The sequence below is a fragment of the Vicia villosa genome, unplaced genomic scaffold (assembly GCF_029867415.1).
Source record: "Vicia villosa cultivar HV-30 ecotype Madison, WI unplaced genomic scaffold, Vvil1.0 ctg.001158F_1_1, whole genome shotgun sequence".
NCBI lineage: Eukaryota > Viridiplantae > Streptophyta > Magnoliopsida > Fabales > Fabaceae > Vicia > Vicia villosa.
In genome coordinates this window covers 340,277-351,877 of record NW_026705507.1, presented here as the reverse complement: position 1 = coordinate 351,877, position 11,601 = coordinate 340,277, and the positions used below count along the sequence as shown (strand labels likewise).

The following is an 11,601-nucleotide window of genomic DNA, read 5'->3' as shown; positions in this document are numbered from 1 at the left end:
TTCAGATTTTTTAAAGTTTTGATAATGTTTTTAAATATTTTTATTTTAATAAATTAATTATTATTACTATTATTATTATTAATTTTTTAAAGGCAAATAATATATATATATATATATATATATATATATATATATATATATATATATATATATATATATATATATATATATATATATATATATATATACTACTCCGGCCTGATTTATAAGCAAAATTTTTTTTTTAGGTTCATTGAATAATGAATGTATCTAGTCTACATAAAAAACAAGATATATTCATTATTCAATGAACCTAAAAAGAGAATCTTTGCTTATAAATAAGGCCGACAAAATTGAAAGTCTCATTAACTGCAAGAGATATTCGGACAGGAACACATCAAAATAGAGGAACTAAACTGTCCCAAAACACTAAAGATAAAAAAAAACCACGCTCAATATACAAAACCAAACAAATAATGCAAACGGGAACCACAACCCAAGATAAACAAGTTAAATCTCAACAAAATACAAACCATCATAAAAAAATTCAAAGAACCACCACGAACTCACACCCCAAGAAAAAAAGATACTCGCTCTTTTATCTTCTTAGATAAAGAGTAGGGTTCTCAAGGCAAGCAGAGAAAGCACATGAATTTCTTGCATGCTTGCAAATATGCAATTTCTAAGTTAGAAAAACAATCTTATCTTTCATATTCTTCAGAGTGGTTACGAAGCCATAAAAACCATATTATTTCTAAATTTTCAAATAGACTAAGTCGCTGAGTTCCAAATCATAACCAAACCATCTCTCACCATAGCCTTACCTCCCAAAGATCTAAAGAAAAATAAAATGTTACTAAAGTCTCTATGAAGAACAAAAAAATACTCCAGATATCCAATAACAAACACACGCTGCGAGGTCACAAGTAACTAAGAAGTGGGAAAATGACTTTGTCTTCCATCTACACAATGGACAAAGAACACTATTAGGGTCTACCAACACCCTACGCCTAAAAAGGTTAACTCTGTTAGCCAAATAACTCCAAACACAAGAGGAGGTGAGTTGTGTTTTTTTAAATTCAAAACAAATTTATAAAAACTTTGGTTTTTAGAGAAATTATATTAAATTTGATTAACAAACATAGATAAGGCAGCAAAAAATATATAAATGAAATGGAGATGAAGAGAGATACACAACAAAAAATAAAATAAACAACATAAAATAAAGAAAGAAGAGATTGAGAGAGTGCACTTGAGATTTATAGGCCAAGATGATATAATTAAAAGATTAATATTAGACTAATATTAATTGAGGGAGAGTAGAGTTATTTTTATCAGTACATATAATTGGAAATTAGGAGAAAGAGCTTTTGTGAGACAAATACAAAAATAAGGGTTTGCGAGGGAGAGGAAGTCGTAGATAGAGCTTACATTTGCTGGATATTGAGGTAAGGCAGTGGCGGAGCCAACGCCCGACGAGGTAGGGCAGCTGCCCAGGCTCGACCGCCTCGAATCACTTCCATGGAACTTGTTGTAACCCAATTTTTGAACCTGAGATTCCACCTCATTTTGAAAAGAGTGTGATCATCATCATCATCATTATCACCATTCATAATCCTTCATGCATCATTTGCTAACCAAAAATATTGTATTTGCTTGTTGCTTGTTTCACAAGGTAGGTGACTGATCAAGAGGCTCGGGCAAATTAGGGTTTTTGAGGCTCACAAAGGAGCTCAAGAATTCCCATATGCTCAAGTAATTCCCCTCATCAATATCTAAGCCAGAGTATGGTTCAATTCAAGATCAACAACTTTCAAATTCATCTGATGCATAATTAGGGTTTTTGACCTAATTTTCTAGGAAGTTGACTTTTGGTCAAAGCATGATTCCTTGGCTCATATCATGATTCAAGGGTCTCTAATGCCTCATTATAATCCACTCATAACATTCATTTGGCTAGAAGATCTTGATTCCATTGATGCTTGAAAGAAATCAATTCATATATAAAAAGTCAACTATGCAAGATCACCTTAGACTTTTGAAGATCAAAATCTTGAATATATGATTATTGAAGTCTTTTGATCAGGACAAATCAAGAAAATTAGGGAAATCAAGAAATTCAACAAAAGTCAAAGTTGAATAAATTCTAAACACTTAGAAAATTTCAAGTGTTTTATGCTTAAAAGGCTTCAAACTTCATGCACAAGTTTCACCAAGATACAAGCTGAATTAGAGAAAACTCTCAACATGAAAGTTGTAGATCTTGATCCAAACTTCAACTTTGCTAATGACAACTCTTTTCCTAAAAATAATCCATTTGAGATATATGGATCCATGAAGATTCTTTCAACACTTAGAGAAATTCTCAAAGTGGTTTTGACCTTAGCTTTTAACAATTTTATGGCCATTTTACACTAAGATGCAAGTTGACTCAGCAAGGGTGATCAACATGAAAGTTTTAGATCTTGTTTCAAGGTTTCCAAAATGTCCAAGAGCACAAAATTTCCATACTTGAGCTAAGAGACTCGATATTAAGAACATGGCTTCATACAAGTTGGAATTCAATCCATTTTCTTCGAGAACAACTTCATGGTACACTTTATTAAGTAAAGAGATCGCACTTTTTAGCACTATTAGCCTGCTAATCTTTCTAACCCTTATCCTCTTTAATTTCTGCTATTTACTTTTTACTGTTTTTATTTATGTTGTTATTTACTCTATTTGAAAGAAAATACTAACACGATTCCAAGTGTATTTGAGAAAATTATTAAAGTAATTGCGAATTTAAAATACCACAATTCACCCTCCTTCTTTTGTGCTTGAAGTCACTTGTCCAACAGAAAATGTACAAATGAATCTTTCTTATGGATATCATGTTGGAAATGAGGAGGTGAGTGTTTCGCATATCCAATATGCATATGACACAATCGTAGTGGGGAAGAGAAGTTGAAAGAATATTTGGGCAATAAAGAAAACCCTACAACTATTTGAATTAGTGTCTGGTCTTAAAGTAGATTTTCATAAAAACTCACTAATAGGTGTAAACATCCAACAATCTTGGTTGGAAGAGGCAGCGAGGACGTTAAATTGCAGAATGGGAGCAACACCATTCAAATATTTGGGGCATTTAATCGGAGATAATCATCGAAGGGTGGATGAATGGAAAGTGATGATTGAAACGATAAGGAGTAAGTTGTCTTCGTGGAACAACAATCATCTTTCAATAGGTGGGATATCATTTTTTTGAAACTTGTCTTGTATGCACTACCAGTCCATTACCTTTCATTCTTCATGGTTCTCGGAGGTATTGTCTCTAAACTAGAATTTGTATTTAAAAAGTTTTTATGAAGCGAGGATGGAAAGTAAGAAAGTCAATTGGGTTTAATGAAAAAATGTTTGTCAAAATAAGGAAGAAGGATAGTTAAGCTTAAAAAACATAAAGGTCATTAATTTAGTTTTATTAGGCAAGTGGAAATAGATGAACCTTAATGAAAATGACAAATTATGGGTTTAAATTCTAGTGTGTAAGTATGAGGGAACTGGTAATGTGATGTATAAGATTGATAAGTTAAGTTCATTGTGGAGGAAAGATTCAATCGATTGATCAAGGGGTGAGGGATTTTAAGTCGTTTTGATTTGAAGAAAAGTTGTCTAAAGAAATAGGAGATGAAGTGGACTCAATATTTTGGGTTGATCCTTGATCGAATGAAAAAAGGTTAAAGGACTTATATCCGAACTTATATATGTTAGTCGTAAAAAAAGAAACTTTGATAAGTGAATCGATAAGGTGGGAGAGAAGAGAACCAGAGTGAAAAGTTAGTTTGACAAATATTTTGGACGAAGGAAAAAAATCAAAAAGTGTATTAGAGATAGGGCAAGAGTAGGTGGAGATGGTCCAACAATAGATTACTCATCAATCTTGGATAGTTTGGCTTTAAGTAATAATGAAGATAAAATATGGCCTCGGTATTTGTACAGAGGCATATGCAGAATAAAGTACGACTAGGAACAAGGTGAATTCTTATCTACCAAATTTAAAAAGTTGGATAAAATTACTTTCAATGTAAAATTTCTTGAAAACAAAAAAAATTGTACTATTTTATAATTAATTAGATGTGTTAAAATTAAATGGAACTTTGTGTACACTACCAAATTTATTTTTTGTGATGGGTAGAGAAGTTGTTCCCCGAAATCAAATCAAATGAAAGAGAATGTTGGGCATATTTTCAATAGCATTGACGACGAGGAGAGATCTCCTAAGATAGCTATATTTCTCCGCTGTCTTGCCCAATATTGTTTTGTAGAATTTGCACCAGTTAGGTGGTTTAATTAGCGGTGGAAATACCACTAATGAGATGTTGAGTATCATTTGGTTCACATGTGTTTAAGCTATCTGGAGGAGGTGAAATGAGAAATTTTTTAAAAGTGCTGGGTGAGAAAATTCAGCAATCATTGAAAATATCCTATTTTCTATCTTGGAAGTGGATGATTTGAAAGTGGATCAAGAGTAAGGAGTGTTTGGGATGTACAAGATGATTGTTTGGGGGTAAGTCGAGCAGATTTTCGAAGTGGTGGCAGGGGCTGGAGCCTCAGCACGGATTGTGCATTGCAGTTTCAAGTTCGTGTGGTATGTTGCTCTCAACTGTTGGAACTCTTACTCATTCTGAAATTCGACAAATTTCATTGCTGAGCGGTTATGAGGGTTATTGGATCTTATTTCAAGAACACATGAAATTGTTCATTTCCACAAGTAAGATCGAAAGATCTATAACAAGATACAAAGAAAAAAGACAGAAAAAAAAAAAAACCATAACAAAATGGGTAGCTAACTATAGCTTTATTCAAAACACACACAAGTAGAAAAAGGTGATGGATCCATCATCTTTGTTTCATCAACAGTGTGTAGTGCAAAAGCATCTTTGACGGAATCCACGGCAGTGTCCGCCAGTGAAACGTTCTGTTTTGCACACAGAAGCACAGTTGGTGTCACTCAAACATTTTCCTTTGAACTTGTGACTTTTAGATTCACAATCTCTTGCCTCTGCCACCATTCTTGGCCCTATAATACAATATCACAAAATCAATCATAAACACTTCTATAAAATCATAAAATATTTAAGATATAACAATATTATGGATTACGTTATGTGATGTAAGTGTAAAGAAAAAATTACCAGTGGCCACAAGAATGAGAAGGAAGACAAAGATGGTGGAGACCAAAGAAATTGAACGAGCCATGAAAATTTGTTAAGGAGTCAAGTGAACTAGTTTAGAATTTGAAGTGAAGTGTAAGTGGAACTAGCTTGTCTTAAATAGGACAATAAAGGCTAGTAGTCTCTTTCCAAGGAGTATTTTACCGACATATATATTATACTTTTTAATGTGCTGGAATAAAGTTAACATGTTGTATAATTTATGTAACTACATGTGTTTAAGGTCGGCAAAGGCTCAAGACTCAAAATATTCAGTGTAAAATTATAATTCGTTGAAGATACGATGCACTCGGTAGATTTAGGAAAAAAAATTTAGACACAACTTTTTTAAGCCATCCGCGGCGAAAATTTTAAAATATCATTATATTACGAAAATACATTTTCGAAATTATTTTTTTTTAAAAAAAACTGATTTCAAAAATGTACTTCCGAAAATACTTTATTTTTAAGAAAAAGTTTTCGGAGATGCATTTCCAAAAATACATTTTTTTCCAAAAAAAAGTGACTTCGAAAATACACTTCTGAATTCACCCCTTAAAATATTATTTGAAGATTAATATATATAGTAGCATTTAATTGATCCAAACATGTCATTGGTAAATTAATCGATCAATTAAATGTTACTATATATATATATTATATTATGAAATAATTAATATTCCTTTTACTTTATTATATTAAATAGATATTTTGATTAATATAATATATATTTAAATTATATAATTTTAATTGATTCACCTTGATTTTTGTTTTTTGTATGAGGCAATATTTCGGAAGTGTGTTTTCGAAATATTTCAAGGGGGTGAATTCGGAAGTGCATCTCTGAAATCACATTTTCTTTTGAAAAAAATGTGTTTTCAAAAATGCATCTCCGAAAATACATTTGGTTTCCTAAAAATAAAGTGTTTTCGGAAGTGCACTTCCGAAATCAACTTTTTTTCAAAGAAAAAAATGATTTCAAAAATGCATTTCCGAAATATAGAGACATTTTAAAATTTTCAGCAGAGATTCTCCTCACAAGGATCTATCAACAAATTCTCTAGATTTATCCTCAATCTACATTGTAGTCACTAGTCAGATAGTTATTCACCTTAGATATTATTTAACATTCCTCATGTTCAAAAGAATTTAAAAATTGTTGAGGGGAGTTTTTCACCGTAGAGTGTTGATATATATAGTGTAGGATTAGATCACTGGATTCTCTTATTTATTGGAATTATTTCCTCACTAACGTGATATACACATCATTTATGTGTGATTATGTGGAGTTGGGTCATTTCCTTCAACTTTTTCTCTCAACTCTCTCCTTCATATATTTATCTCTATCTCTCTCTAATGTTTTCTCTCTCTTCTTCTATTTAATATTTTTTTTCTTAATTTCATTAATTATATTACACTTATTTTTAGTGAAGGAGACAAAAGGAGGAAGGAGAAGATCCATGGTCGTGATTATGTACATGCATTATTTCCTCATCGAATATTTGTAGAAGACACACTATTTATCCATTTAAAATTTAATAATTGAGTATTTATAATTTTTTAAGTAACTACATTTCAATTTAATGTGAGAATATTTTTTCACTTACTTATTTTTTTAAAAAAAAAAAAAACTCTAACTATTCATATATAAAAAGAAATACTTGCATAAAAATAATCATAATAAATAATTTTATTAGGTGAATTCTACAATGGACCATCAACTAAATGGTCCTTGGGTGTATCACTTTTATACACCATTAGATTTATCTAAAGGTCTAAATGAATTGTAAAAAGAATGACAACACAAATATCTTTACACACTATATCCATTACTCTGTGTTCTCTCTCATCCTTTGTGTTTTCTCTCTTAAATCTGGATATCTAACCATGGCTCTTTTATTCTTCACAAAATCTGTTGTTATGTGTCTCAAGAATTCTAAGATCATTTAAAATTTAATTAATAACTCAACATTCTTTTCCTCTTGATTTTACTTGAAAAATAAATTTAAAAATGACATTAAAAAAAGGTATTTTGTCTTGAAAATTCAGAAGGTTTTTTTCTTTTTCTTTTTTAATAAAAAGAACCTACTCTCTACGATGTTCTAAAAATTTGTTTAACTTTGATCACTTGCGAAATGAAGGATTATGATTTTAACCCAGATAACAGTTGTGAAAACAAAAACATAGTGTTGGGGGTTGCTATTGTTCGATGGGTATTGTATATAATAAAAAAGAAATTATTTATATAATGAACATTAACGTGATTTTACATGAGCGGTGGTCGTACTGATGACAAAAAGATGGGGACTTGTGAGGATAATGAACTATGGCAGTGGTAGAGAGAAAGAAAAATCTCATAAAAAGAGAAGAGAGAATAAATTAAAATTGAGTGTAACAACAAATATTAAAATCATATAGGTTTATTTAATCGTACGGTTAAGGTTGGTGGTACATGGGTGAGGGATTTAATGGAGCCCTCACCTTAGAAGCAACCATTTTATTAATATTGATATTTTTAAAAATCGTAAAATACAGATACCAGATATGCACCAGTATTGAATATATGTATTATAATAATGATATATTTCTACTACTTAATTTTGAGTAAAATTTATGATTTTTTCATATATTAATATTATTATTTTTTTCAATATATTTGTGTGTTTTAATTTTTTTCATTGTTGTATCTCAACATTACTTTTAGTTATTTTTTTTAAATGTATAGTAATTGTCATTGTGAATCAAATAATTTAATTTTTTATTTAAATATTTTATATAAAAATTTTATTTATATCAACAAACTCATACTTTAACTAAAAAAATACCGTATCCCGTATTATTATACTTGATAATAATTCATTTCAAAGTAGTTTTATATTTAGAGAAAAAAGATGATACATTAATTAAATTTATACTTTTAATTGATGATGATTAAAATTAAATTAAAAATTTAAATTATTTATCTAGTAAAAAAGTGGCATATTTTAATTGGATGATTTACTCCATCTCCACTAGACTCTTATATTTATATGTTAATGTAAAAAAAATTAATATTTATTTATAAATTAATAACTTTTAATATATATATATATATATATATATATATATATATATATATATATATATAAACATTTTTTTAAAAATAGATTTTGATCTCACCTGATCAGAGTGGATCGCCACGGTCAGTTACGGTGGACTTGAAGAATTGAGATGGGGGTACGCGCAAGATACTCTGATACCAATGTGAGAAAGCAATCAGAGAGAGCAAGCACATGGTATATGAGAGAATGAATGAATACCTGACCCTCTAGTGAAAAGGATATTTATAGCCCCCAGCGCTGGACCAAGGTTTCCTAATTGGGCCAAATCCAATTGGAGGCCCACGTGCTAGAAAACTGTAAGAACTCCCTTCGTTAGGATTGAGTCAGCAAATGACTTGCGTTCTAGAGGAGTGGAGCGTAGGGTTCGGGGTAACCTGCCTGAATCCTGCGCTGGTGGTTTTGACCATGTGGTCTTGCGTGAATTGGTCTTGTGACGGTTATTGGAGAGCGTGTTGGGCCTGCTCGGCCGGGGCAAGGGATTGGGCCTGTTCGGCCCAAGCACCAGTGTTGGGCCTGCTTGGCCCAGACAAGAACAGGAGCCCCCCAAGTCGTTGTTCCTGTAAGGAGCAAATGACTTTATTAGATGTGTAGCTGAAGAGGTGCCTGTGGTAGGTTTTCGCTTTCCCGAGGTGTTTTGCCTAGGGTATGCTCGCAGGGGGCCTTTGTTCCCATCAAGTTCGAGATCTCCCACGGAGGGTTTACATCTGCGTATTGACCGAGGAGAAGGAGGCTTTACTGGGCATAGGGAAGTTCTTAAAGCCGAGGAGATCAAGCATCAAAAGTCGTTTCAATTAAAAGGGGTGTCAGTGATTAGCTAACACGCGGAGGCTATTTGGAACGCCATCATTTCATAGAGCCGCCTTTTGGCCTAGGCAATAATGGTGCCCTTTCCGTTTCCCTGTATCCTTGTTATATAAAGGAGTGAAAGGCAAATCATTTGCACTTACCCGAAAAAACTCTCCAAGCTCTCCACTGTCTTCGTGCTTTCAGATTCAACAGTCTTCACCCAGATTTCAAACGCAGTCAACGCTTTTTCTTCACCAAGTAAGTAATCTCCTATCTTCTTCTCGTAGCTCTATTAATTTGGATGTTTTCGTAGGATTTTTCTAGGAGATTAGGCAGTTTAGTGATGAATATGCCGAGCATATTTTGAATTGCATCTTTTGCTAGTATGTGTTTGTCGAGCGACTTTTGAGTGTGCTGAGGAAATAATTTGACGAAATCATGATTCTACCGAGCGCCCCTTAAGTTCGTCGGGGATGGCTGATGAAATTCCCATGAATACGCTGAGCTTCCTTTAAATCCGCCGGGATTAGTTGTTAGTTTCCCATGAACTTCCCGAGTAGCCCTTAAACACGCCGAGGATAACCGCATGGTTCTCCACGCATTTTCCGAGCGCCCTAACACCACTGCACAATTCCTCCCGTGTCGCCCGTCCTCCTCGCCCTTTCACTTGACTTATGGTGGAAGGGTGGATTTGATCAATCGAATTCACAGTTTCATCTGCTTTCCAGGTAAATGGCCGACAACGCATAGGAGGATGTCGTGCTTGAAGTCTCGGATGACGACCAAAATATTTTTGACCCTCCAGTTACTCAGGAGATTCCTTATGTTAAAGTGGTGAAGCCGAGGAGGTTGGAAGATTGGGTGGCGAACGAACCTTTGAAGATAGCATCGCGCTTCTCGACACACATGAGAGAGGGATTCAACGTGGTTGAGGACCTTGACCAGAGGATGAGGCCGTCGTGGGGGGCCTTCGCGCCTATGCCGGACCACCGGATATGCTCGGTTTATCCGGGAAGCCGCTTCGTGATATACGAGTTTGCTTTCAAAGAGGTGGGGTTACGGCTTCCATTCCAACCCTAAATATGTTCCTCCGCATTTTCCATTTGCAACGGTTGCACGACGCCGACGGGAAGTACAACTGGGCGTCCTTCAAACAGACGAAGAAGTTGTTCGCGATCAATCAGGATTCTGTCAAGCATTTCAAGGATCAATTCTTTATTGTGAAATCCCTAACCTGGGAGGCTGAGGAGCATCTGTTCGAAATCGTTGACTATGTAGAGGACGAGGAAAAGAAGAGGGGCCCCTCTGCTCAATTTCCTTTGGAGTGGCAGTACGACCACTTTCAGTTAGAGACGAAATCTTATATTTTCCGTGATGAGGACCCGAGCGACCACGATTTGCGGCCTTTCAGAAGCTCATCGCAGTAGGCCGGAGGGAGTGAACAGTAGGCCGGAGGGAGAGCGTCGCAGAAAGAGAAGAGAAGCCATGCTTGGAAACAGAGAAGAGGATAAATGAATTAGGGCTCGTAAGTTTTGTTTTCTTTTTTATAATTTAATGGCCCAAGGCAGCGCTTTTTCAAAGCGCTTTCTAAAGGGGTCCTTTAGCAACGCTTTTGCTAATTGGGCCTTTAGCAGCGCTTCTTACATGGGTTTTTAGCAGCGCTTCTTACATGGGCTTTTAGCAGCGCTTTTGATAAGCGCTGTCTAAGGTGGGCCTTTTAGGCAACGCTTTTCCATATTTTCATTATTTAACTTATAGCAGTGCTTTTGGAAATAAGCGTTGCCTAAAGTCATTTTTGGCGTAGTGAAACAAAGAATCAAAGACTGTATTTGAGATAGGGTAAGGAGAATCAATTTGAAGGATGATGTCAAGAATAGGTGGAGATGATCCAATAATGATTATTCGTCAATGAAGTGAAGATAAGGCATGTGCAATTGCATGAAGTAAACTAGTACCTATAAAAGTCTCGGTATTTATGTGGAGGATTATGCAGAATAAAGTACCGACTAGGGACAATTTAATCAAAAGAAACATCTTAGAAGGATCTCAAAATTCATGTTCATTTGACTACGGAATGGAAGAAAATGTACTCAAAATTCATGTTCATTTGACTACGGAATGGAAGAGAATGTTACCCACATTTTCTTCAAATGTCCAATTGCATCGACATGGAGAAATCTCCTAAGATAGCTAAATTTCTCTGTTGTCTTACACAATATTGTTTTGTACAGGGCCGGCCCTAGGGGTAGGCCACCAAGGCTACCTACCGCCTAGGGCCTCACATTTTTATGTTATATTTATATAATATCAACTCATTGATGTTTTAAATAATTTTTGAATCATATTACCAATTAAATAATAATATTTATTTAGAATATATAATAATAATAATAATAATAATAATAATAATAATAATAATAATAATAATTTGTATTGTGTATTGTTTGATTTATCAATTACAAACCCCTAATAAATTTTGAGTTTTTTAATATAAAAGGAGACTTGATGTCTAATTTTTAATGTTGATATTGTTTTTTAATTTT

The 11,601-nt window shown here is 33.7% G+C and overlaps 1 protein-coding gene across 1 annotated transcript; it reads right to left on the bottom strand.

Moving 5' to 3' along the window:
- Positions 1-4,692: 4,692 nt before the first annotated feature.
- LOC131633641 (defensin Ec-AMP-D2-like) lies at positions 4,693-5,307 on the bottom strand. Its single transcript, XM_058904337.1, has 2 exons — positions 5,154-5,307; positions 4,693-5,038 (listed from the first exon to the last, which is right to left on the bottom strand). Exons 1-2 carry the CDS (start codon positions 5,215-5,217, stop codon positions 4,872-4,874), a joined length of 231 nt encoding a protein of 76 aa, XP_058760320.1. The 5' UTR covers positions 5,218-5,307; the 3' UTR covers positions 4,693-4,871.
- Between the last annotated feature and the right edge of the window lie 6,294 nt (positions 5,308-11,601).